Source organism: Stegostoma tigrinum, chromosome 39, assembly GCF_030684315.1.
Source record: "Stegostoma tigrinum isolate sSteTig4 chromosome 39, sSteTig4.hap1, whole genome shotgun sequence".
Taxonomy (NCBI): Eukaryota; Metazoa; Chordata; class Chondrichthyes; order Orectolobiformes; family Stegostomatidae; genus Stegostoma; species Stegostoma tigrinum.
In genome coordinates, this window is record NC_081392.1 from 14,253,471 (window position 1) to 14,279,440 (window position 25,970).

The 25,970-nt window shown below is 45.4% G+C and overlaps 1 protein-coding gene across 1 annotated transcript; it reads left to right on the forward strand.

The window, feature by feature from the left end:
• The first annotated feature begins 3,605 nt into the window (after positions 1 to 3,605).
• On the forward strand, positions 3,606 to 24,311 carry LOC125447634 (bone morphogenetic protein 2-like). Its single transcript, XM_048522209.2, has 3 exons — positions 3,606 to 3,896; positions 15,003 to 15,367; positions 18,771 to 24,311. The coding sequence occupies exons 2-3, from the start codon at positions 15,010 to 15,012 to the stop codon at positions 19,610 to 19,612; spliced, it is 1,200 nt and encodes a 399-aa protein (XP_048378166.1). The 5' UTR covers positions 3,606 to 3,896; positions 15,003 to 15,009; the 3' UTR covers positions 19,613 to 24,311.
• Positions 24,312 to 25,970: the final 1,659 nt, after the last annotated feature.

Consider the following 25,970-nt stretch of genomic DNA (forward strand, 5'->3'; position numbering starts at 1 on the left):
CTGCTTCATCAGCCTTCTTTAAGCCAGACTGAGATGGGACGTCATGTTTCAGCTTGGCTGTTATCAGCCAGTTTAGCATTAAACCCAAGACAGTTCTGAAGCACGTTTCATGTAGTAAAACACCTAGGGTTGCTTTCACATTTGTGCAATCAGATAAAATCTGCTATCGAGCACCGTCAGACATTGGGATGGATGGCCAAAAGCTTGGTGAAAGAGGTAGGATTTATGCAACATTTTAAAGGTGGAGACAGAGATCAAGCTTCGGGAGACGACCGCAGAGCTTGGGCCTCAGCCAGCTGAAGACATGGCTGCAAATGGTGGACCGATTAAAATTAGGAATGTGCAACAAGGCAGTGAGGACAGAAAGGGATAACAGAGGTAGGGACAGGAGAGGTTGTAGAGGGGTTGGAAATTGAAGATGAGCTTAAAACCAAGATGTTGTCAGATCCAAGCAAGCAGGTGATGGTGCAGTGGCGATATCGTTAGATCTAGAAGTCTGGAGGCCTAGCTTAATGTTTTGAGGGTCCTGGGTTCAAATCTCACCATTGTAGATGGTGGAATTTGGATTCAATGAAATCTGGAATTTAAAAGCTAGTACTAGGGGTGGCTGTGTAATCTTTGTTGTAAAAATCTGACTGGTTCACAAATGTCCTTTAGGGAATGAACTTGCAGTCTTTACTGTGTTTACATATGATCCCAGATCCACAGTAATATGATTGACTCTGAACTGCCCTCTGAAATTGCAAGATTCTTATTTCCATGGCAATTAGAGATCGGCGGCCACATTCCATGAATGGGCATTTTAAAACATCAGAACTTGGTGCAAGGTACGAACTGCACAGTGAAATCTCCAGGCCCTAAAAACCTTAACTTGGGACCACCAGAACTCTGCTTTATCTTGTCATCTCAGCCTTGGCTGGTGTTGAGCGCTGTACAGTCTTTGACTTTTAGCTTCTCTCATGGCACAAAGAGATCTCAGCATTGGCCAGTTATTCAAAACCTGTCCCATTGAAGGAAATGAGACAACACAGTGTGGAGCTGGAGGAACGCAGCAGGCCAGGCAGCATCAGAGGAGCAGGGCATTTGACATTTTGGGCCAAGGCCCTCCTTCAGAGATTTGCCTGCTCCTCTGCCTGATCTGCTATGTCCCTCCAGCTCCACACTGTGTAGTCTCTGACTCCAGCATCTGCAGTTCTTGCTATCCATGATAGAAATGCATGGGTGGTCAACAGATCAGTCCCTGATGTAAAACACCAAACCATTATACCTGCATAACATAATTCATCACCCAAACTCTGAGGAAAGGTGATCCTCCTGTGCCTTGGGTACCAGAGACTACTGGGGTGGTGCGGGGGGGGGGGGGGGGGGGGGGGGTGTTGCTGGTGGAAGGGGGAAGACACCAGAATAAGGGGAACAGAATCTAAAAATTCAAATCAGGCTATTCAGAAGCGATGCCCAAAGGAAAGTGGGAATCTGAAACTCTCCCTCCCTTCAAAAGCTGCTCGAGGCTGGAGGCAAGCTAGGAACCTCAAAGCTGAGATTGATAGACTTCCAAATAAAAGCAGAAAGTGCTGCAGAAACTCAGAAGGTCATAGGTTCCATTCCCGACTCCTTCATAGTTCCTCAAAAGTGGAATTGCGGGTAAACAGGGCAGAGAAGATGGCGTTCAGTACACTCGCTTTTATTGGTCAGTGCATTGAGTCTCGGAGTTGGAATGTAATAATGTGGCTGTACAGGACATTGGTTAAGCCACCTATGCAATACTGCATACAGTGGTCTCCCTGCTACAGGAAGGATGTTGTGAAAATTGAGAGGGTTGCAGGAAAGATTTACAAGAATGTTGCTGGAGTTGGAGGGTTTGAGATACAGGGAGAGGCTGAATATGCTGGGACTATTTTCCCTGGAGCGTTGGAGGCTGAGGGGTGATCTTAGAGATGTTTATAAAATCATGAGGGGCTTGGATGGGTGAATAGCCAAGGTCTTTTCCCCAGGGTAGGGGAGTCCAAAACTAGAGGGCATAGGTTTAAGGAGAGAGGGGGAAGATTTAAAAGGGACCTGAGGGGCAACGTTTTCAAGCAGAGGGTGGTGCATGTATGGAATGAACTGCCAAAGGAAGTGGGGAAGGCTGGTACAATTACAACATTTAAAAGGCATCTAGTTGGGTATGTGAATCAGAAGGGTTTGGAGTGATATGGGCCAAATGCTGGCAAATGGGACTGGATTAATTTAGGATATCTGGTCAGCATGGTTGAGTTGGACCGAAGGGTCTGTTTCCATTCAGTACAGCTCTATCACTCAATGAGTTGATTTGTACGCAAGTCGGAACACAATGCAGGGCAATAGAAAGCAGCTGTTCCTAAGTACAGGAAATGTACATATGTTAGATATTTAAAATTACACCCCTGCATGGGATTGGGTTCTTAAATACAAATGTTTGTGAGTTGGATGTTCACAAATCAGGGACCCCCTGCACATGATGTCTCTCACAGCCTGCAGAATTCTTATTGCATTTTCTACCCAATGATGGAACCATGCAGTGTGCAGCTACTGTTGTCAATCGGGAGATGCTTTCAGTTGAGGTGCAAGAGCAGCTGTGGGTTAAATGAAAGGTGTGGAACAGGCTTGAGGGGATGAATGGCTTCCTCCTGTTCCCATGGTTTACTTGCTGCCCACAATCACCCTCCCCCCGACCCCCTAACCCAGAGGCTACTCTCAACAGATCAAAGTACAGAAAGGGGAAGATTGAGTTCAGCCTTTCATCTTCTGTACTGGAGAATCTCCCTGGGTCATAGAATCCCTACAGTGTGGAAGCAGGCCATTTGGCCCAACAAGCCACACCAACCCTCTGGAGCACATCCCAGCCCTCAACCCCACCCATCCCTGTAACACTACATTTCCCATGGCTAATTCACCCAGCACGCACATCCCTGTGACATTATATGGGGCGATTTAGCATGGCTAATCCACCCTGACCTGCACATCTTTGGGACTGTGTGAGAAAATTGGAACACCCAGAGGAAACCCACAGACAGGGGGAGAATGCGCAAACTCCACACAGACAGTTTCCAAGGGTGGGACTGAACCTGGGTCCCTGGCGCCATGAGGTAGCAGTGCAGTGTGAGTGGAACACTTATTCCTGGTTTATCCTGGTCCAAAGATGGGCATTTTAGAGTGGATTGGCCATGCTAGATTGCCCCCATAGTGTCCAGGGATGTGTAGGCTGGTTGGGTTAGCCATGGGAGATGCAGGGTTACAGGGACTGGGGAGGGGAATGGGTCTGGGTGGGATGCTCTTTGGAGAGTAGGTGTGGACTCAATGGGCCACAATGTTTCCACAAAGTATAGAGATTTTATGATTCTGCCTAGTATGAGGGTCATCCCGAAATTCAGAAGCACATCAATGCTATTAGTATCTGACGAGTTGGATACATTGAAATGGCAACTTTCCTCCAACATTAGAATCGAGCAGGGATTAGTCCGTGTGTATTTGTGTGTATTTTCATTTTCCTTTTGCAAGGCATTTTTTTGTTGTTGGCGATATAGAATCGTTGGCTGACCGCCACGTTGTGACATCAGCGTCTGGCCAATTTATAGCAGGAAGGTGTGTGAAGCAGTTTAAATGGACTGAGCGCAGAACGAACGAGAGAGAGAGAGAGAGAGAGAGGAAGGAAGGAGAGAAAGTGCAAAACAGCTTTGAAGAGAATAACAACTACTGAAAGGAGAAATGTGATAAAGGAAGACTAATGTTTTTCTTTAGAACAAAAACAAAAGGGTCTTATTTGGATGTGAAGATCCCTCATACTCTGAAAATTAATCGACACACAGAGTAGAGAAATTAATTTTCCTTCTCGTCCTGGGACATTGTGAACCATGGACTTCACACATCGGCAGAACTCAGTGAGTTTTCTTTAAAATTTAATTAATTTTTTAACCTTCTCTTGTCATTTTAAAATGGAAACTTTTTTGGGGGGTCTTTCGTGATGTTTGCATGTGTGCTGGAGTCATTGATTGGGAACCTTTTAAAGTGGCAGGACAGTTCAGATTGTGTGTGTGTGTGTGTGTGAGTGTGTGTGTGTGTGTGTGAGAGAGAGAGAGAGAGAGAGTGTGTGTGTATGTGTATGTGTATGTGTATGTGTATGTGTATGTGTGTGTGTGAGAGAGAATGTGTGACAGTGTGTGTGTGTGAGTGTGTGTGTGTGTGTGTGAGAGAGAGAGAGAGAGAGAGTGTGTGTGTATGTGTATGTGTATGTGTATGTGTGTGTGTGTGAGAGAGAATGTGTGACAGTGTGTGTGTGTGTGTGTGTGTGTGTGGTGATGGGGGGGGGGGGGGGGGGATCTGTTAATGCAGTGAGTCGCTCTGCCTGTCAGACCTGCCCCTCACTCCCTCCCCACTGCCTCTGTTTTAAGGCTATTTTGACCTCCCCACCCACTCCTCACCAGACTGGATCCCCTCTGCAACTGGCAGTGTTTGCGGTGGAAACATGAGGGGTAGAGACCAGTGAATTCACATCTCAACCGCTGGGACCCCCCCACCCCAACGAAAAGTTAGAGCTGTAACTGGAAATGCATATTTTGCTTAAATTATGTTCTCCGCTTCCAACCTCGCACTCTGCTCCCCGAGGTGAGTGAATCTCACTTGGGTACGGATGCATGCGGAGAAAATTGCAGTGTAAATTGTACGCAAGTTTCAAGAAGATATTTGACTGTGAGGGCATCACAGAAGGAGTTGTAAGAGGCCTGGAGCTAACATCTGTAGCGGCAGTAATGCTGAGATTGGTTAATTCGGGATAGAGGGAATTAAATCTTTGGCCGCTGTTCGATTTGCAGCCTATATTAAGTGCTGTAGGAATCACTTCCCTGTAAAGCTTCCACAGTAAGACAGTGTTGCACTGTCTAAGGTACAGCCTTTTTGAATGGGACTTTAAAATGAAGGTCCATCTCCACATCCAATGCGCCAAATATCCAATAAGACAGAGATGAGCAGGAATTTCTCTGCTCCCAACAGTAATGGTCCTTACTTGAGAAAGGATGTACTGGCATTGGAGGGGGTGCAGGGGAATTGCACTAGGTCGATTCCAGAGTTGAGAGGGTTGGTTTAGGAAGAGAGGTTGAGTAGACTGGGACTATAGTCATTGGAATTTAGAAGAATGAGGGGGTTTCTTATAGAAACTTGTAAAATTTATGAAGGCAATGGATAGGATAGATGTTGTTTCCACAGGCATGTGAAACTAGAACTGGGGGCAGAGCTTCAAATAAGGAAGAGCCTTTTGAGGAGGAACTTCTTCACCCAAAGGGTTGTGAATCTGTGGAATTCCCTGCCCAGGGAAGCAGTTGAGGCTACTTCTTTGAATGTTTTTAAGGCAAAGATAGATTTTTCAACAGTGAAAGAATTAAAGGTTTGCAGTGAGTGGGCGGGCAAGTGGAGCTGAATCCATGATAAAGATCAGCCATGATCCTACTGAATGGTGGAGTAGGCTGGATGGGCTCGATGGGGCCTACTCCTGCTTCTATTCTTTATGGGTGTTATCCAAGACTGTGTTAGAGTTTTGACTGATAAGGGAGCCAAGGGTAATGGAGGGGTATGGAGAAGGAGGGGTTGAGGCTTGGATCAGATCAGCTATCACTTTACTGATGGGTGTTTGAGGTTTAAAGGGTGAATGGTATACTCCTGATTGTATCTTTAATGGTCGCCTGCTGCAGTTGACCACTCCTGCCCACAGATGGGGAGATGATAGCATTTTGTTCGTTTTGGGTATCCACAATGTTGATCTCTCCACCACTGGCAGCCCTAACTTTCAACTGCCTGGGTCCCGAGTTCTGGAATTCGCTCCCTAAACCTCGGATTTTGTTAGAGAGGGAGAAACTAGCAGAAACAGTCAGAAAGGTTGGTAACCAGCTTGGGGGGGGGGGGGGGGTATTGTTTGGGGTGGATCCACAGATTTAGAAAGTGCTCGTGCACAGAATGTTAAATCCGGATTCCCTGCCAGAAAAGGAGATAAACTTTCAGACAGGGAATTGGGGTGATGTTTGAAGAACAGGCAACAGGGGCAAGGCTATTGGGGAGGGCAAGCAGAATTAATTGGAAAGCTCTCTGGAAGAGTCAGCAGGAAGATGCTGGACCAAATGGCCACCTACTGCACTGTGCAGAGTGCAGTCCTGATCCCTTGGCTGCAATCCCCATTCATTTGAAGTATTTAATTGCTATTACCCCTGTCTTTCTGTCTGTCAGAGAGATTAAGTCTATTATCAGTTGTGCTCGGACTGTTCCCCTGATGTACCGAAGGGATAGTTTAGCCATGTCTGTCAGATAGATTATAACCATCACACATATTGGTCCTTTCCACACCCCATTTGCAATCTGCACACACACTTTGCAGAGAGAAAGAGAGAGAGGGAGAGTCACAGATGACTGACATTATTTTGTCATGTCTGCACATCATGTGGTTTCTTTGCAAAGCTGTTGCTCACACATGACGCAGTCCTGCAGCACCTAATGAAGCCATTGAGCCCATCATACCTCAGCCTAACACCCCTTTACTCTTTCCAATGGATAGTTTAGAGCTGCACAGCAAGATCGCAGGTTAAAAGCTCTCCACTCTGCCCCAGCATCAGCCACCCAGTGCCCTGCATATTTACTCTTGCCCCTCGTGGCTATTTATCTGATTCCCCTTTGGAAAGTTCCAATTGAATTTGCTTCTATCACCCTTTTGGGCAGGGCATGCAAGATCACAACAGCTCACTGTGTTAAAAATATTTCTCATCTCTCTCTCTCTGACTCATTTGTCACTTACCTCTAGCCTGTGTCCCTCTGGTTATCGAGCCTTCAACCAGGGTGGACAAGTTATTCGTTATTTATTCTATAAAAATGTGATTTCAAAAGTATCCATTAAATCTCACCTTCACCTTTGCTGGTTCAACAGTTCTGGTTTCTCCAGTCTCCCCATGTCATTGAAATCCCTTGACCCTGAGACCACTTGTGCAGTCGGTGTGAGCTAGCAATATGCTGGTGGTGGCCTAGTGGCAGTTATTGCTGGTTTGCTAATCTACAGATCCAGTTAGTGTTATGGGGACCTGGTTTCAAATCGCACCCTGACAGATTAAAATTCTGGAATTCAGAGTCTAATGATGACTGTAAATGGGGTGTTAGAAAAGTCCATTTGCTTCAGGATAGAAGGAAGATAATCTGGCTCACCATTAACTCCAGACTCACAGCAATGTGGTTGTCTCGTGCAGCATAGGAACAGATGCTTTCGTCTAAGCTGACCATGTTCTGATATATCTACCATGTAATTATTTTTGACTCGAACCTCAGTATCTTTATTCATCCACTGTTCCCTAATCCTACCAGCCTTACCTTTCACTCTAACAGGAACATAAAGAATCTGAACTCTTGCTATCACACTTTTAAAGCCTTCTACTTATTAGAGATAGTAGGAACTACCAATGCTGAAGTCTGAGATAACAAGATAAACAACAGAAGAAGGGTCCAGACCCAAAGCGTCAGCTTTCCTGCTCCTCTGATGCTGCCTGGCCTGCTGTGTTCTTCCAGCTCTACACCTTGTTATCTCTACTTATCAGACATCGTTTTACCTACGTACAGTCTACTCCAATCAACTTTTGAAAGTTTTTTGTCTCGTACCATTAAAATTTGCCTTACTCCAAATTAAAGTCTTTCACTTTTATCCTTTTCCGTGACTATTTTAAAACTAGTAGAATTATGATTGCTAGACTCAAAGTGTTCCCCTACTATCACTTTACTGCCCTCTGGGGCAATTAGGGGCAGGCAATAAATAATTAGGGGTGCTGGTCTCACCAGTGACACCTTCATCCCATGAATGGATATTAAAAAAACTTCTGTTTCCCCCTAACCCCAGTTTCATCCAGCTCCCTCCCTGCCACTTGTTCTCATTCACTGTTGTTCCTTGTCCCATCTCAACACGTGGGGCTCAGCTGTCTCAGTTACTGGATGGTTGGTTTGTGACGCAGTAACACCAACAGCGTGTGTTCAGTTCCTGTGCTGAATGAGATCACAATGAAGCTCCACTTTCTCGACCTCGCCCCTTCCTCTCAGATGTGGTGACCCTCTGCTTAACCTCACCGGCAGTGGCGAGTAGCCTCTGCTTCCCCTGGGACTGTGGCAATTTACAACGTTACTAAATCCAAAGTAAGGTTTGCCTGACCTTGGTATCCTGTGGAGAAGAGATGTGCATTTCTGTAGAGCCCTTCATGACTTCCAGATATCCCAAAGCACTTTGTAACCCATGAAGCACTTTGAGAAGTGTGCTAATCTCAGAAGCGTGCAACCAATCTGTGCATAGCAAGAATCTGCTGTTAGTGTTGTTGATTGAGGGATAAGTATTGGCCGGCACACTGAAAAATCATGTGTTACAGTTTTAAATACAGGAGACAGGCTTTTTTTGTGCCCACTTGAGAGGGTCTGAGACAGTCCCTCTGCCAGTGGCTCAGGACCGTAAGCCAGCTCAGGAGCAATGTGTTAGGTAACTAGTGGGCAGCACGGTGCTTAACACTGCTGCCATACAGCACTAGAGACCCCAGCAGTCCTCCCACGCGGGAACACAATCTAAGTAGAGTTTGCACATTCTCCCTGTGTTGGGTTTCCTCCAGATGCTCCACAACCCAGAGATGTATAGGTTAGGGTAAACTGGCCATGGGAAATTGCCCCATAGTGTCCAGAGAAGTGCAAGCTGGGGTGATGGAAAATGCTGGGTTATGGTGAGAAGTTATGAGTCTGGGTTGGATGCTCTTTAGAGGGTGGGTGCAAACCTGATGGGACAACTGGCCTTTATTTGCACTATATGATTCTATGATTCTAATCTAATCCTCTACTATCAACATCCTGATGGTTACCATTGACCAGAAACTGAACTGGGCTAGCCATCTAAAGCCTATAAGAGCGAGTCAGAGGCTAGGAATCTTTCAGACTTCCTGACTTGCCAAAGCCTGTTCAGTATCTACAAGGCACAAGTTAGGAGGTGTGTGATGGAATACTCCCACCACTTGCCTGGATGGGTGCAGCTCCAACATCACTCAAGAAAATCCAGGAGAAAGCAACCTACTTGAATGGTAGGGCATTCAGTCCCCTCCACTTACATTCAATAGCAGCAATATGCAATATCTAAGAGATGCACAATACAAATTCACCAAGGTTCCTTAGATAGCACCTTTCAAATCCATAATCGGTACCATCTGGAATGACGTGGGCAGCAGGGAACACCATCCCCTCGCAAGGACGCCTCACCATCCTGACTTGTCGCCATTCCTTCAGTGTCACTGGATCAAAATCCTGGAACTCCCTCCCTAACAGAGTCAACCTACAGCACATGGATTGCAGCGGTTCAAGAAGGCAGCTCACCCCCACCTTCTCAAGGGCAACTAGGGACAGGTAATAAATGCTGGTCCAGGCATCTCAAAAGTGAATGAAAAATATCCAGGAGTTCACACATACATAGCTCAAAACCAGGAGAGGCTTGGACAGAGTAGATTTAGATTTTAGATGACTATTTAAATAGAAACAACGGGCGGTGATATGGGGAACAATAAAAGGAAAATGATTGGCACTAAGGCAGAGTCAGAGCAAACATGATGGGCCAAATTGCCTCCTTCTGCACTGTAACATGCCTGTGATTCTGTGAGAAACTGTTACTATTGGTGGAAGAATCGAGAAGGAGGGGGACATGGATTTGAAGTAATTTGCAAAAGAGGCAACAGTGACACATGAGACAGCTTTTTCATGCAGAGACTGGTTAGGATCTGGAACGCACTGCTTGAGAATGTTACGAGGCAGAATCAATTGAGGTTTTCAGAAGATGATTAGTCTGTTACTGGAAAGGAAAGAATGTGCAGGTTTACAGGGAGAAGGTCGTGGAATGGCACTAAGTGAGTTGTGTGGGAAAGCTGGTGCAGACATGATGAGCTAAATGATCTCTGTCTGCACTGTAAACGTTGTGCGAACATCCAGAGCATTCACCAGTGAATCCCTACTTTATGGAAGATGGACATTTGGCCCATTGAGTCCACACTAACCCTCCAAAGAGCATCCCACGCAGACCCACACCCCTATTCAGTTCCACTTGCTCACCTGCTCCCCATAAACCCCTAACTCCATTGTCAGTCAAAAAACCTATCGAACCTCAACCTTGAGCATATCTGATGACCCTTCTCCACCTGAGGAATCCACAGTCTCACAACTTCCCTGAGAGAAGTAAACTCTCCTCAACTCTGACCTGAAGCTCTATGCTTCTACTCAGTTGGACATCCCCTTTAAAACAGAGATGTGGCAAAACCTTTTCTCGCAAAGGGTCATAGATCTTTGGAATTCTTTTACTGAGAAGGTGGTGGAAGCAGAATAAGGCCGAGGTAGATAGATTCCTGTTGAGAAAGGTCAGGATGGGAATGTGGATTTAAGGTTACAATCAGATCTTATTTAATGGTGGAGCAAGGTTGATGGGCAGAATGGCCTACTCTTGCTCCTTTTTTGGACATCACCATCTCCTCATGTAGTACTCTAGATGTGGTCTCACCAATGTTATATCATCATCTGTTCCCTCTAATTTCTTGAAAACCATCCTAGTTTTCTAAATTCCACAGAATGTAATCCTAGCTTGTGTTTTCCTGTCATCTTCCACTGTGCCCTGAAGGGAAATGATAGCATGTGGTGGGATTGCAGGAAGCTGACAGTTGACACAGAGCTTGGTCCTGGTGGAAGGATGATAATTCCTGAAGGGAATGGCAGTATCCCATGGGTTAGTGCCTTCGGGATTATCTTGCATTAAATTCAGAGGGCTGCTGCCACAATTAAGCGGGCTAGTAAGTAGAGAAAGCTGGTGCATAACAGGGATGTTTTAGAGAGCTCTGCAGCCAGCAACTTAGGAAGGAAGTAGGCTGCTTTTACCGTGCATCAAACAAATGGCTCCAAAAACAGACCATTCAACCCACCTGAGCCATACTGATCCACAAAAGTCACCTCTTCCAGCCTTGAAAACTCTCCATTCCTCCAATTCTGGTCTCTGAGCATCTCCAATTATAATCATTCCATTGGTCTTCAGTTGACTGGGCCCTAAGCCCTCGAATATGCTCCCTAAATCTCCTTTTCTCTCTCCCTTTTTTAATGCTCCATATTTTCTTGGCCAAGATTTTAGCTGCATGTCTTAATATCTCCTTATGTCATGGAGTCAAACAGCATGGAAATAGACCCTTTGGTCTCACAAGTCCATGCCGACCATAATCCCAAACTAAACTAGTCCCATCTGCTTGCTCTTGGCACATAACCCTTCGAACCTTTCCTCTTCATGTACTTATCCAAATGCCTTGTAGATGTTGTAACTGTACCCACATCCACCACTTCCTCTGGAAATTCATTCTACACAGGAGCTACCCTCTGCATAAAACAAATTTGCCCCTCATGTCTTTTTTAAAATCTTTCTCTTCTCACCTTAAAGGTGTGCCCCCTAGTCTTGAAATCCCCCATTCTAGGGAAAAGACAATTACCATTAACCCTATCTACGCCCCTTATGATTTTATAAACCTCTATAATATCAGCCCTCAACCTCCTATATAAACAATCTCAGCATATCCAGCCTTTCTTTATAACTCAAATCTTTCATATCCAGCAACATCCTGGTAAATCTTTTCTGAACCCTCACTAGCTTAATAATATCCTTCCTACAGCTGCCAAGTGTTGTTTGATAACAATCCATGGGTCTTCTTACTATCTTGTATACACTCTATACACTCAAGGTTAAGTCCCAGTAAGTGTAATTCTCATCTGGACTTGTCAATAACAGAATATAACCCATTACCTTGATGTATTAGGACCTCTGACCACTGAAACACACTGTAATTTTAGTTTGGAATCTGGAAGAGTCCCGAAATTCCACAAGTGGATCTCCCAATGCTGTCTCCCCAAGGAAACACTACTATGGGGGCACTACTGTGGAAACACAATTAGGGTGGCACGGTGGCTCAGTGGTTAACACTGCAGCCTCCCAGTGCCAGGGGCACGGGTTCGATTCCAGCCTTGGGCGACTGTCTGTGTGGAGTTTGCACATTCTCCCTGTGTCTGCGTGGGTTTCCTCTGGGTGCTCCGGTTTCCTCTCACAGTCCAAAGGTGTACAGGCTAGGGTGGATCGGCCATGCTAAATTGCCGTAGCGTTCAGGGATGTGTGGGTTATAGGGGGATGGGTCTGGGTGGGATCCTTCAAGGGGCGGTGTGGACTTGTTGGGCCTACAGGGGATCTAATCCAATCATGTGGTTAGAGACACTGATTCCCAGGGGAAAAATGAAAAAAAAAGCATGGTCTGGACTTTGTTGGAAATTTCTTGAATTTGTTCCCATGGCACAATCTTTGGCTCAACTGTATGAAAGCACACATGCAATTAAATGAAGGAGAAAAGGCATCTGCAGTCCCCAGTCTATAAATAAGATAAAGGCAGAGCTGCCATTGTCCCAGAAGGCCACTCTCTCATTCCAGAAAGACAAGTGGTAACGAATTTAAATGGAGGGCCACCACATCTCAGGCAAAGCTGATAAAACAGGACCTTCACAGTGACCTCAGTCAGTGTCAGGAATTGAATATGTGCTATTGGCATCACACTGCACTGCAAACCAACCGAGCTGATGGAAATTGCTTTGAAGAAAGGAAAAAGCAGTTAAACTGGTAAATGAACTTAAAAACAGAAATTGCTAGAAAATCTCAGCAGATCCTTGGAGAGAACAAAAACAAATTTGTTGGAAAAGCTCAGCAGGTCTGGCAGCTTCTGTCAAGGGAAAAGCAGAGTTAATGTTTCGGGTCCAGTGACCCTTCCTCAGAACTGATAACAGACCCTTCCTCCTTCACAGATGTTGCCAGACCTGCTGAGCCTTTCCAGCAAATTTATTTTTCTTTCTGATTTAAAGCATCTGCAGTTCTTTCGGTTCTTATCCTTGGAGAGAAAACTGGGTCAATATTTTGGGGTCCAGTGACCTCAATGGAATTGTTCAATGAGATATCCTAGTCTGACTGGTCTCGTACACTTCAAAACAATCAGACCAGCATGTCCCATTTGCTAGTATTAAGTCTTTTTTAAACTGTTTTCCTTGGGGGCCTTGAATAAGATGTGTGTGCCCCAACCTTCCCCATTTACAGGGGAGTTTCTTCTCTGTTCAATGGTTGCAACATACCCACCTGAGACCTGAACTCAGAAAAATTAAGGCTGACACACCCAAGCCCAGCTGGCCAGAGGTGAAATCTTGCTGATGTTATATTAAACACTGGCTTCATCCATCCTCCCTGGGCGTGGGGGGTGGGGGGGGTGGGGGGGGGGGTGTGGGGAGCGCGGTGGTGGTGGTGAGAGATCCCCTACCTTGGTCAGGAGCTCTCTTCAGCATTCCAGCCAATATTTGTCCCTCTATCACCATCACAAAAACAGATAGAGTCATAGAGATGTACACCACAGCGACAGACCCTTCAATTCAACTCATCTGTGCCAACCAGATATCCCTAGTGTCATTTGGCCCAAACCCCTCTAAACTCTTCCTATTTGTACACCCATTCAGAAGCCTTTTAGATGATATGATTGTATTAGCCTCAACCACTTCCTCTGGCAGCTTGTTCCATACACACACTTCCCTCTGCATAAAGAAGTTGCCCTGTAGGCCCCTTTTAAATCTTTCCCCTCTCTCCTTAAACCTATGCCCCTCTAGTTTTGGACTCCCCCACCCTGGGGAAAAGACCTTGGCTATTCACCCTATCCATGCCCCTCATGATTTTATAAACCTCTATAAGGTCACCCCTCCAACACTCCAGGGAATATAATCCCAGCCTGTTCAGCCTCTCCTTATAGCTCAAACCCGCCAATCCTGGGCAACATCTCTGTAAATCTTTTCTGAACCTTTTCAAATTTCACAACATCTTTCTTATGGGAGGTGGCCAGAACTAAATGCAGTATTTCAGAAGTGGCGTAACTAATGTCCTGTACAGCTTCAACATAGCCTCACAATTCCAACAGATTCAAGAACAGCTTCTTCCCTGCTGTTATTAGGCTTCTGAATGGACCTCTCAAATTTTAAATTTAATGTTGATCTCACTCGGTGTGCACCTACTCTGCAGCTGTCACATTATATTCCTCGCTCTTTTCTATTACCCTAATGCACTTTGTATAGTATGATTTGCCTGTGCTGCATGCAAAACAAAATGTTTCACTATATGTAGGTACATGTGATAATAATGAATCAAATCAGATCAAAAAAAATTATCTGGACATAATCATATTGCTGTTTGTGGAAGCTTGCTTTGAGGACATTATCTATATTACAATAGTAACTACAATTCAAAATTGTTGGTAAAAATTGGTAACACAATTCGTTTGAAATTTGGAGTTCCTATGTTTCTGTCCTGGAGAGTGCAAAATGAAAACCCTTGACAGCATGTCTGATTTTTTCCAATAACATATTGAATAGAATGTGATTGACTGTCCTTGAGGAAAAACAAACAATAAAACTGGTGAATGAAACTGACCCGTCTGACTTGTATATTTCAAAATGGAGCTCCTAAACACCCAGAGACATGGTGGCCCAGTGGTTAGCACTGCTGCCTTGGAGCACCAAGGACCCAGGTTCAATTCCACCCTTAGGTATCTATCTGTGTGGGTTTCCTCCCACAATGCAAAGGTGTGCAGGTTAGGGGGGATGGGGTGCCTTTCAAAAGAGGTAGTGTGGACTGAAGTAGTCAGCTTCCATGATGTAGGGGTTCTAGTCTAGCCAACATGTTCAGTTACACTTTTACTGTCTTTTTTTCTCCCTTCTCAGTGTGAAACATTTTGGGGTATCCTATGGTCATGAAGGGTGCTATATAAATGAACAATGGAAGTTGTGAAGATTGTTGCCACATCAGAAGTGAGGCTTGTCTTTTTCCCCATGTTTGCTAACCCTCCAGTTTAAAGTTTTTGAGATTTGTAGCTCACCAACAACCTGAGCTAATCCTACAGTTGCCTATTGCCTTCCAGCTCCACCATGCTCTCTGCTAGTCTTCTGCAGATGGTGGTCCTGTGTGCCTGGGTGCTGTTAGCTGGAGAAGCCGGCTTATTCTCTGAAGGAGGGAGGACAGTGCCATCGGATGCAAGCCAGAAGGAAGGTACAGCACTATCTTCGCCTGATCCTGAGCTGGTCCATACTCTCCACAGGACTCTGTTGAGCAGATTGGGGCTGAGCCGTCTCCCCAGGCCCAATCCTGCCACCATCATCCCTCAGTACATGCGTGATTTGTACTACTTTCACACTGGGGATTACGACAGCGTCCAGGATTCCAGCTTCGCCCACTTGGGGAGACAGGCAAGAGGCGCCAACACAGTGCGAAGCTTCCATCACTTGGGTGAGTTGCTAGAACCAAACATCCTGTCCAAACTCTCTGCCTGTTCTTCTCCTTTTGGACTATTCGTTTTACCTCACAGTACTTTTCTCAATCACACATATTCAATTAGATACCCACAACCTCTGCCACGCACAGGCCATGGGCAGTGGAGTTCAAAGGTGAGTATCTCCTCCCTCCTTTTTTTTTAGACTGACTCTATGTGAACCATGCTACCATGCAAGTTCTCCAATATTGTATTGATGATTTGAAGAAACACGAATAGCAAAAGTGTAATTTGTCATTTTCTGTTTCATCTCATGGAATTCACAATTTGCTACATAATTCATATGCTCAGTGCATCTAGCTTCATCAGACACTTGAAATTGTCCTAAATCAAATATTGACATACCAGATTCTCAATGCTTACTCACGGTCAATATTATGTTGCTGAATATTGGAACACGTGATTCCAGTCTCGAGGTTATTCCTCAAAGTAAGGTCCCATCATGGCTAAGCACTTAATAAGGACTGTAATGTTTGAATTTCCAGCTTTATTTTCTACCTAAAACTGAGAAGGTGTCACTGTGCTATAATCACTGCAATGTTTAACTTTTAACTTTGTTCTTTCTTTCTACCTTGTTCTTAAGATTTTGTACCTGGGTACTTGTTTCTAAGATGGCACCTTCGTTGGCAACATTATACACTTTTCACTGTACTCCTGTACTTTTGTACTTGAGTACACATGGGAATAAAATCAAAAATCAAATCAGTAATAACTCAGGAAGCCCAAATGGAAAGGAAAGGAGCTCGTTTCCAAGTTGCGTACCATTGCAATCTTTGTTGAATCCTTCCATGTGACAAGGCTGACATTTGTTGACTATCCTTAATTGCACCTGAACTGAGTGGTTTGCTAGGACCATTTCAGAGGTCAATTACAAGTTAATCACATTCGCAACATGGTGTACCCCAAATACACTGCAGTAACTCATCAAGGCTCCTTCAACTGTACCATACAAACCCAAAACTCAGAAGCTCCACTACCCAGAAGGGCAAGAGCAGCAGATGCATGGGAAGACTGTAAATAGAACCCATGTCACATTGTGATATAGAAACCAAGGTACTTTTCCTTTCATTGCAGAGAGAGTTGATTGACTTGCTGAGTCTTAGTCCTCTCTCACCCACGCTCAGTGTCCCAGCCTTCCTTGTTTCTGGATATTTTCTGTTCAGTGATGTTACTACACACCTGTGGAACAGGTAGGATTTGAACCCAGGCCTCCTGGCTCAGAGGTAGGGTCATACCACTTCACAAGAATCCCAGCTTGCTTGAAGCTAATTAACATCCATCGCCTGTTTCTCTTAACCCTACAATGTCATTAGCAAATCTTAACAGTGTGATTGACCAGACATAAGCAAACACTACCACCTTCAATTTCTGAACTTCCATTTCTGAAGTAGGGTCCAGACCCAAAACGTCAGCTTTCCTGCTCCTCTGATGCTGCTTGGCCTGCTGTGTTCATCCAGCTCTACACTTTGTTGTCGCAGATTCTCCAGCATCGGCAGTTCCTACTGTCTCTCTTACTACCACTTTCAAGTTTGCTGCCAAGCCCCACCATACCGTGATTTAGAACGATATCCCCGTTCCTTCATTGCTGCTGGTTCAAAATCCTGGAACTTCCTCCCAAAAGTACTGTGGGATGTCCCTAAGTCCCAAGGCCTGCAGTGGTTCAAGAAAGTGGCTCACCATCACCTTTTTCAGTGGAATCAGGGGTGGACAAGATTGAAACCAAATGGACATATTTTCTTTGTAGAGAGAAATTATTGACTTTCTAGGGTCTCGGTTTCTTCAGTTAGCTGCTTTGCAATACAGTGTCGCCAACAGTGTTAGATTCATTTCCCTCACCCTCTGTTACCAGGATGGACTCCTCTTCTGAAAGTCTCCCCTTGCATTAGGCATGGTGACTCTCAGGTTAAACTCACCACCAGTCGCCCCTCTAATGAGACAGCAAGGTAAAGATAAAAGACCAAGAGATGTAGGAGTGAATTAGACCATTGAGCAAATGAGCCTGCTCTGCCATTTAATCATGACTGACGTGTTTCATAATCCCATTCTCCTGCCTTCCGAATGAAATAGCCTCGATAACTTGGCCTCCACAGCCCTCTGCAGGAAGAGTTCCATAGATTCTCCACCCTCTGGCTGAAGAAATCCCTCCTCATCTCAGTTCCTTCACTCTGAGGCTGTGCCATGGAGTCCTTGTCTCTCCTGCGGCTCCACATCCACTCTATGCAGGCCTCTCAGTATTCTGTAAATTTCAATAAGATATCCCCACCCCTCATCCTTCTAATCTCCATCGAGTACAGACCTAGAGTCATAAACCGGTCTCAGATGACAAGCCCTTCACCCCAGGAGATCATTCTTATAAATGTCTTCTGGACTCCCATCCAAGCCCAGCACATTCTTCCTTAGGTATGGGACGCTTACTGACTTGCTGAATGTTCTCCCTGTGATCACACACCTTCATGGGGAACTGTCGTTATTGACTCATAAAGGGATAGTCTCCATGGAACCATAGGGAATGGTCATCATTGACCCATTAGGGGATAGTCTCCATGGAGCCATAGAGAGTGGTAATTATTGGGCCATAGGAGATTGTGTCCATGGAGCCATAAGGAATGGTTATCATTGACCAATAAGGGGATAGTCTCCATGGAACCATAGGGAATGGTTGTCATTGACCCATAATGGGATAGTCTCCATGGAGCCATAGGGAATGGTCGTCATTGGGCCATAGGGGATAGTCTCCATGGAATCATCGGGAATGATTGTTATTGACCCAAAAGGGGACAGACTCCATGGAGCCATAGGAGTGGTCATCATTGACCCATAAGGGGATAGTCTCCCTTGAGTCATAGGGAATGATCATCATTGGGCCAATGACACCCACATCCCAGGAAAGCTCTTTTTAAATTAGGGAAGGCAATGACCTAGTGGTATTATCACTGGACTGTTAATTCAATTCAGCGTTCCAGATAGCATTCTGGGGACCTGCGTTTGAATCCCACCACAGCAGATGGTGGAATTTGAAGTCAATAAAATATCTAGAATTAAGAATCTAATGATGACCAAGCCGGTTGCCAACTGTCAGGAAAAACCATCTGGTTCACTAATGCCCTTTAGGGAAGGCAGCTGCCATCCTTACCAGGTCTGGGCCTACATGTGACTCCAGATCAACAACAATGTTGTTGACTCTGAAATACCCTTTGGGGCAATTAGGGATGGGGCAATAAATGCTGCCTCGTCAGCCGGGCCCTCCTCCCCTGAATTAATAAAGGAAAAAAACTGTTGGATCAGGGAGATTTTTACTCTGAATGAAAGAATTTGTTATTGAGTGTTTTTTCTCTTCTTTCTCCTTTTGGTTTATGACAGGTTATCCCCAGGAGGTCCCCTATCCCGAGGGAAGAAGTTTCCACCAGATCGTCTTCAACCTGACCACCATCCCCGACCGAGAGCACGTCACTTCGGCCGAGCTCCGCTTATTCCGGGAGGCCGAGGTCGGGGCCGGCCCCGGCCTGGAAGCGGTGGCCGTTTACGAGCTCTTGGAGCCCCCAGGCGGAGGAGGGATAGGGCGCAGGTTACTGGAGAGGCGCCTGCTGCCTGGTAACCGGAGCCAGTGGGAGAGCTTCGAGGTGGGCCCGGCGGTGATGAACTCCAGAGTGGGGCGACACCAGCAGCGGCGGGATCTGGTGGCTTTCCTGGTTGAGCTGAGGCCGGGCCCAACGTCCCGAGGGAGGCTGAGGGTCGGCAGGTCGCTGCGGGAGTCTGAGGAACATGCTGGGGAGCCCCGGCAGCCACTCCTGGTCACCTACGGCCAGGATGGTGGTGGCGGGAGGGCCCTGGGCTCTAGGCCCAGGCGGCACAGCCTGAAGAAAGGGGCACGTGCCAGAGTCCGGCAGCGGAATCGGTGCCGACGGAAGCCGCTGTATGTGGACTTTGAGAGGGTGGGCTGGACCGAGTGGATCATCGCTCCCCGAGGCTATGACGCCTTCTACTGCCAGGGTGAGTGCCGGTTCCCGCTTGCCGACCACATGAACTCCTCCAGCCATGCCATCGTGCAGACTCTGGTCAACTCAGTGAACACCGAGATCCCCAAGGCTTGCTGTGTGCCCACCGAGCTCAGTCCCGTCGCCATGCTGTACCTGGATGATGATGAGAGAGTGGTCCTCAAGAATTACCAGGAGATGGCTGTCGAAGGCTGTGGATGCCGCTGAGGCAACACCCCGTCCTCCCCAACCCACACAAGGTTATTGAGTCGTTGGAAATGGTCTTCATTGAATAACTGGGGGGTAGTCTTAATTGAGTCATTGAGGATCTTCATTAAGTCTTGGGAAGTCTTCACTGGGTCATTGGGTGATCTTCATTGAGGGGATCTTCATTATGTCATGGGGAAGGGGATTACCATTAAATCCTAGGGAAATCTTCATTGATTATTTGGGAGTAGTCTTCATTGAGTCAGAGGGGATCTTCATTGAGTCATGAGAGATCTTTATTGAGTCATTGGCGTCTTCATTGAGTCATAGCAGTGGTCTTCATTGAGTCATAGCACAGTGTTCATTGATTCATTGGGATTGGTCATCACTGAGTCTTTGGGGATCTTCACTGGGTCATTGGGCGGTCCTCATGAAATTATTGGGGTCTTCACTAAGTCATTGGGACCCTTCATTGAGTTATGAAATTTCTTCATTGAATCATGGCGGGGGGTATTCATTGAGTCATAGCGGTGGTCTTCATTGAGTCATGGATGATCTTCATTAAGTCATTGGGAGTCTTCATTGAATTATGACGCATCTTCGTTGAGTCATTGGGAGGCTTCATTGAGTCATACAGCACAGAAGATGCCCTTCAGTCTATTGAGTCTGTGCCCACCCCATCTACTCTCATTCCACTTTCCCGCACTTGCCCCATTGTCTCTAAGGATATGACATTTTGAGTGCTCATACCTTTTCAGAAAGGTTGTGAGGTTTCCTACCTCTATGACCCTCCCAGGGCTTTTTAAAAATATAACCTAGGAAAATTGGGCGAACAGTTAATGACCCCTGGCATGCTGAGATTTGACGAGCCTCCAGAGAGGTTAGATTCTAGAGTCTACACCCAAAAGGAGACTCAGTCCAGGCTTGTGTTGGGCGTGCGAAGGTGTCATCATGTCTTTTCCAGCACGGTGCAGTCATATTGGACACAATGTTAAATGTTCCTCTGTCCGAATATACTACTAGATTTCCTGAGTTTCTCCAACCCTGTCCTCAAGAAGAGTCCTCCTAGAATCATTAAAGCATAGAAAATAGGAGCAGGAGCAGGCCATCAGCCCTTTGAGTCTGCTCCACCATTCAGTATGATCATGACTCATCATCGAACTCAGTACTCTCTTTCCCTTTCTCCTCATATCCTTTAATCCCTTCAATCCTAAAAACTAATATCTATATCATTCTTGCAAGTCTTCAATGTTTTGGCCTCAATAGTTTCCTGTGTCAGAGAATTCCATAGATTCACTGACCCCAAGTGAAGAAATGTCTCCTCATCTCTGTCCTTAAAGGTCTACCCCATATCTTTAGAATGTGATTCCTGGTTTTGGACTTCCTGGTCATTGAGAATATCATTCCCCGAAACATTAACTATTTTTATCTCTCCCACAGATAATGCCAGATCTACTGAGTTTCTCCAGCATGCTCTGTGTTTGTTTCAAATTTCCAGCATCTATAGCATTTTGAGGGTCACGCTTTGTTGAGAGGGTGTGTCTAACATGTTTGCCCCTTCCAGAAGCTATTGACAGAAAGACTTGTGTTTGTATGACAAGTTTTCACGGCCTCAGGACACACTTTGGCAGTTGACAAAGAACTTTATTCTATGAATGCAGGTTGGTCGCTGTAGTATTGCAGGGGAACATAGCTGCCTAATTGGTGCTAGTTGGATCTTGCTGTGCACAAGTTGATACCCAGGCCAAGGTAATCTGACTTTTGGCAATGTTGATTGAGGGATAAATATTGGCCCAGGACATGGGAGGAGAACAAATCCCTTTCCCCACCCTCCACAGCCCAGCTCCTGTTAGAAACAGGTCTTGTACACCCCAACTGTGGGAAACATCTCCTGGTTAAAATCTCATCTGAAAGGTGAGAGTGCAGCACTCCCTCAGTTCGGTACACGGAGCATTAGCCTGGATTTTGTGCTCAAGTCTCTGGAATCAACTAACACTAGAAATTTTGTTGCTGTGAAAATAAAGAAGGAGTTGACTGTACATTCAGACGTGGTGAAAGATACTTTTAACTTTTTACTCTAACTTAGTCCCTATTCGTCCTATGTGTAGGGGTCTTCTCTGCCCTGAAAACAGTGGCTAATAGGCCAGCCCTCTGGTATCCACTTCAAACATGTTGTGCAAGCTAAGAATGTGAATGATACCAAGCTATTCAACTATGGGAACATTACAGTCAGCGTCAAATCCTGCCTTGGCAATAATCTTCAAACTTGCCAGCGAGGAGTTAGAAAAAGAAGGTGGGTAACTGGGCAGATACTTTGTGACAGGGATCCAGGCTGACATTTTTTTAACTTTCTCCATCTTTCCCCTAGGGATTCAGAATCCCAATTATAGCAAAATCACCCTCTCTTATTCTGCACAGTTCTAAGGGCAGCTGATTAGGTAGAATTAGAACAGTCTCTCATATTTCAATTGTTAAAGCCAGTGCTTCACGTTTTGTTCATTTATGTTGCGCATTTGAACTTTATCATGTTTTTTTCATGGGGATATGGGCATTGCTTGTGGGGCCAGCATTAATTACCCCGTCTATAACTGCCCTTGAGATTGTGGTGGTGACCTGCCGTCTTGAATGACTGTTTGGTCTTCCAAACCCATAAACATATCATCAAGAAGTGGGAACACTACCACCTGAAAGTTCCCCTCTTAAGTCACAAATCACCTTGACTTGGAAATATACCACTCTTAGGGAGAGAGAGTTATAGAGGTTTACAGCTTGGAAACGGGCCCTTCGGCCCAACCTGTCCATGCCACTCAGTTTTCACAATTAAACTAGTCCCACTTGCCTGCACTTTGTGCATATCCCTCCATACACCGGTCCAAATGTTTCTTATATGATGAAATTGCAATTGCCTCTATGACTATCTCTGGCAAACTGTTCCAGACACAGACCACCCTCTGTGTGAAAATATTGCCCCTCTGGACCCTTTTGTATTTCTCCCCTCTCACCTCAAACTTAAGCCCTCTAATTTTAGACTCCCCTACTATGGGGAAAAGCTGATGCCTTATCTATGCATCTCATGATTTTATAAACCTCTATAAAGTCATCCCTCAGTCTCCTGAGCTCCAGGGAAAATAGCCCCAGCCTATCTGACCTTTCCTCATAACTCAAACCTTCCAGTCCAGGTAGGATCCTAGTAAATCTTTTCTGCACTCTTTCTAGTTTAATAATATCCTTTCTATAGTAAGATGACCAGAAATGCATGCTGTACTCCAAATGTGGCCTTACCAATGTCTTATACAGCTGTAACAAGACATCCCAATTCCTGCACACAATGCTCTGATCAATGAAATTAAGTTTGCCAAGAGCCTTTTTCACTGCCTTGTCTACCAGTTGTGACCCCAGTTTCAAGGAGGTATGAACTGTACCCTAGGTCTCTTTGTTCTCTAACACTCCCCAAAGCCCTACCATTGACTGGAGTTCTGGGATTTTGATTCCATGACACTCAAAGAATAGTAACATTTTTTAAGGTCAAGATGGTTTGGAGTGGAACTTGCAGAGGGTGGCATTCCCATGCAAAGAACAAACATAGAACAGTACAGCACAGTACAGGCCCTTCGGCCCACAATGTTGTGCCGACCTATTATCCTACTAAGATCTAACCACCCTGCATACCCTACATTTTACTATCCTCCATGTGCCTATCCAAGAGTCACTTAAAAGTCTCCAAAGTATCTGACTCCACTACCACGGCTGGCAGCACATTCTACACACCCACCACTCTCTGTGTACAGATCCTACCTCTGACATCTTCCCTATACCTTCCTCCAGTCACCTTAAAATTATGTCCCCTCGTGACAGTAATTTCCCCCTGGGAATAAGTCTCTGACTATCCACTCTATCTATGCCTCTCATCATTTGTAAACCTCAATCAAGTGACCTCTCATTCTTGTTCACTCCAATGAAAAAAGCCCTAGCTCCCTCAACCTTTCCTCATAAGACCTGCCCTCCAGTCAAGGCAACATCCTGGTAAATCTCCTCTCTAAAGCTCCGACATCTCTCCCATAATGAGGTGACCAGAACTGAACACAATATTCCAAGTGTGGTCTAACCAGAGTTTTATAGAGCTGCAGCATAACCTCACGGCTCTTAAACTCAATTCTGCTAGATTTGTCCTTCTAGATGGTAATGATCACGTGTTTGGAAGGCATTGTCGAAGGAGCATAGGTGAATTTCTGCAGCACATTTTGTAGATGTCACACATTTTTGCCACCATGCTTCTGGTGCGAAAGGAGTGAATTTAAGTTAATGGCTAATTAGTGATTCTATTTTTGCTTTTGCCAGGGAGTCTGGTGACAATATCTGCTCATTTAACAATAAATAAATCTTGTGCACTAAATAGATTTTCATATCGGGCGTTGAAACAGTCTTTTGACTTCTACTCTTGATGGCTTACTGATGTGCGCCACTTTTGAGAGGTCACAGATATGAAGGAGAATGTGCAATTACTTGTCCCAGCCTTACTAAATGCCTTTGGACACTGGTGAAAGGGATGAACATTGCTATACAAACAGGCTGGCAGATATTCTACCACTCTCAGTGACAAATGGCTCTGCCTTAACCCTTAATTTACCTATAGTCCCCAAATCTCAAAGTCCTTTGAAAGTTAAACGACTGCTTGAAGCCCCAGTCAGATGCAGCATTTGATAATGGGAACTGCAGATGCTGGAGAATCCAAGATAACAAAGTGTGGAGCTGGATAAACACAGCAGGCCAAGCAGCATCTCAGGAGCACAAAAGCTGATGTTTCGGGCCTGGACCCTTCATCAGAGAGGGGGATGGGGAGAGGGAACTGGAATAAATAGGGAGAGCAGTTCCCTCTCCCCGTCCCCCTTTTCTGATGAAGGGTCTAGGCCCGAAACGCCAGCTTTTTGCTCCTGAGATGCTGCTTGTCCTGCTGTGTTCATCCAGCTCCACACTTTGTTATCTCAGATGCAGCATGTGTTCATGTATGAAGTCGATAGCTATTTTTTAACAGTTACATTTCTGGAGAATAGGAATTAATTGGAAGAGTGTTTTAATGTTAAGATGAACAAAAACAAAAACTGAAACTGCTGGAAAATCTCAGCAGCTCCGGCATCATCTGTGGAGACAAATCAGAGTTAACATTTTGGGTCCAGCAACCCTTCTTCAGAACTGACGGTAGCGAGGAAAATAATGTTTTTTACACGGAAGATAGAAACTCAGGGAGGAGTAAACGACTGGAGGAGATACAGCCCAAAGAGAGAGAAAGCGTAGCAGCTCACAGTGCGTTCTCCTCTACATTGGAGAAACAAAGTGTAGATTGGGTGGTCGCTTTGGAGAACATCTGCGTTCTGCCTGCAAAAAAGACCCTGAGCTTCCAGTTGCTTGCCACTTCAACACACCACCCGTGTTCCCCAGCCAACATCTCTGTCTCAGGCTTACTGCAGTGCTCCAGTGAAGCTCAGAGCCAGCTGAAGAGCAGCACCTCATTTGCTGCTTGGGAATTCTATGCCTTCCAAACTCAATATCGAGTTCAACAATATTAGGGCTTGAGGCATCTTTTCCCAACCCCCTCCACACAAAGCCTTGTCAATACATGGGCTGCTACCACACATGACCCTATTTCAGCTACTAATAGTCCCCATTAACAGCTATTCATTCTCCCAGGCTGGTCTTCATCTACTCCTTTGTCCAACTCTTTTTCTCTCATTTATTCCTCCCCCCTCCCACCCCTATCTTCTGTATAAAATCCATCCTTTTCCTCACTACCATCAGTTCTGAAGAAGGGTCACTGGACCCAAAACTTTAACTCTGATTTCTCTCCACAGATGCTGCCAGATCTGCTGAGATTTTCAAGCAATTTCTGTTTTTGTTTCAGGTTTCCAGTGTGGCAGTTTTTTTTTCGATCTTTTTTGTCTAGATAAGTGACCATGTCAATTTCAGCTACATGGGTATGATAGACTGAACGGTCTGTTTAAACTGTAAATGTCACCATATCTCTGACTCTGAATAGAGCCAGTCATTTTCATTAATGCTTGTGTCACTGTCTGTCCCTCACACTGCTTTGTTTAAACTAACAATTGCATATCACAACATGCAATAGCTTGCATTTATATAGCACCGTTCAAAAACTGTTGGATAAGGAGGCAGAGTCTAAAACTTGGAGCCTGGCTTTTTGGATTGAAATAAGGATACGTTTCACAATGCAAAGGTTGGTAGAGGTTTGGAACTCTCTCCAGCCAATAGGATAAATGAACAGTTGTTAATTTTAACCAATCAAAGGTTGAGTCACAGATCAGCCATGATTGCATTGAATTGTGGTGGATGGGTTTGAGGGGCTGAGTGGCCTGCATTTGTTTCT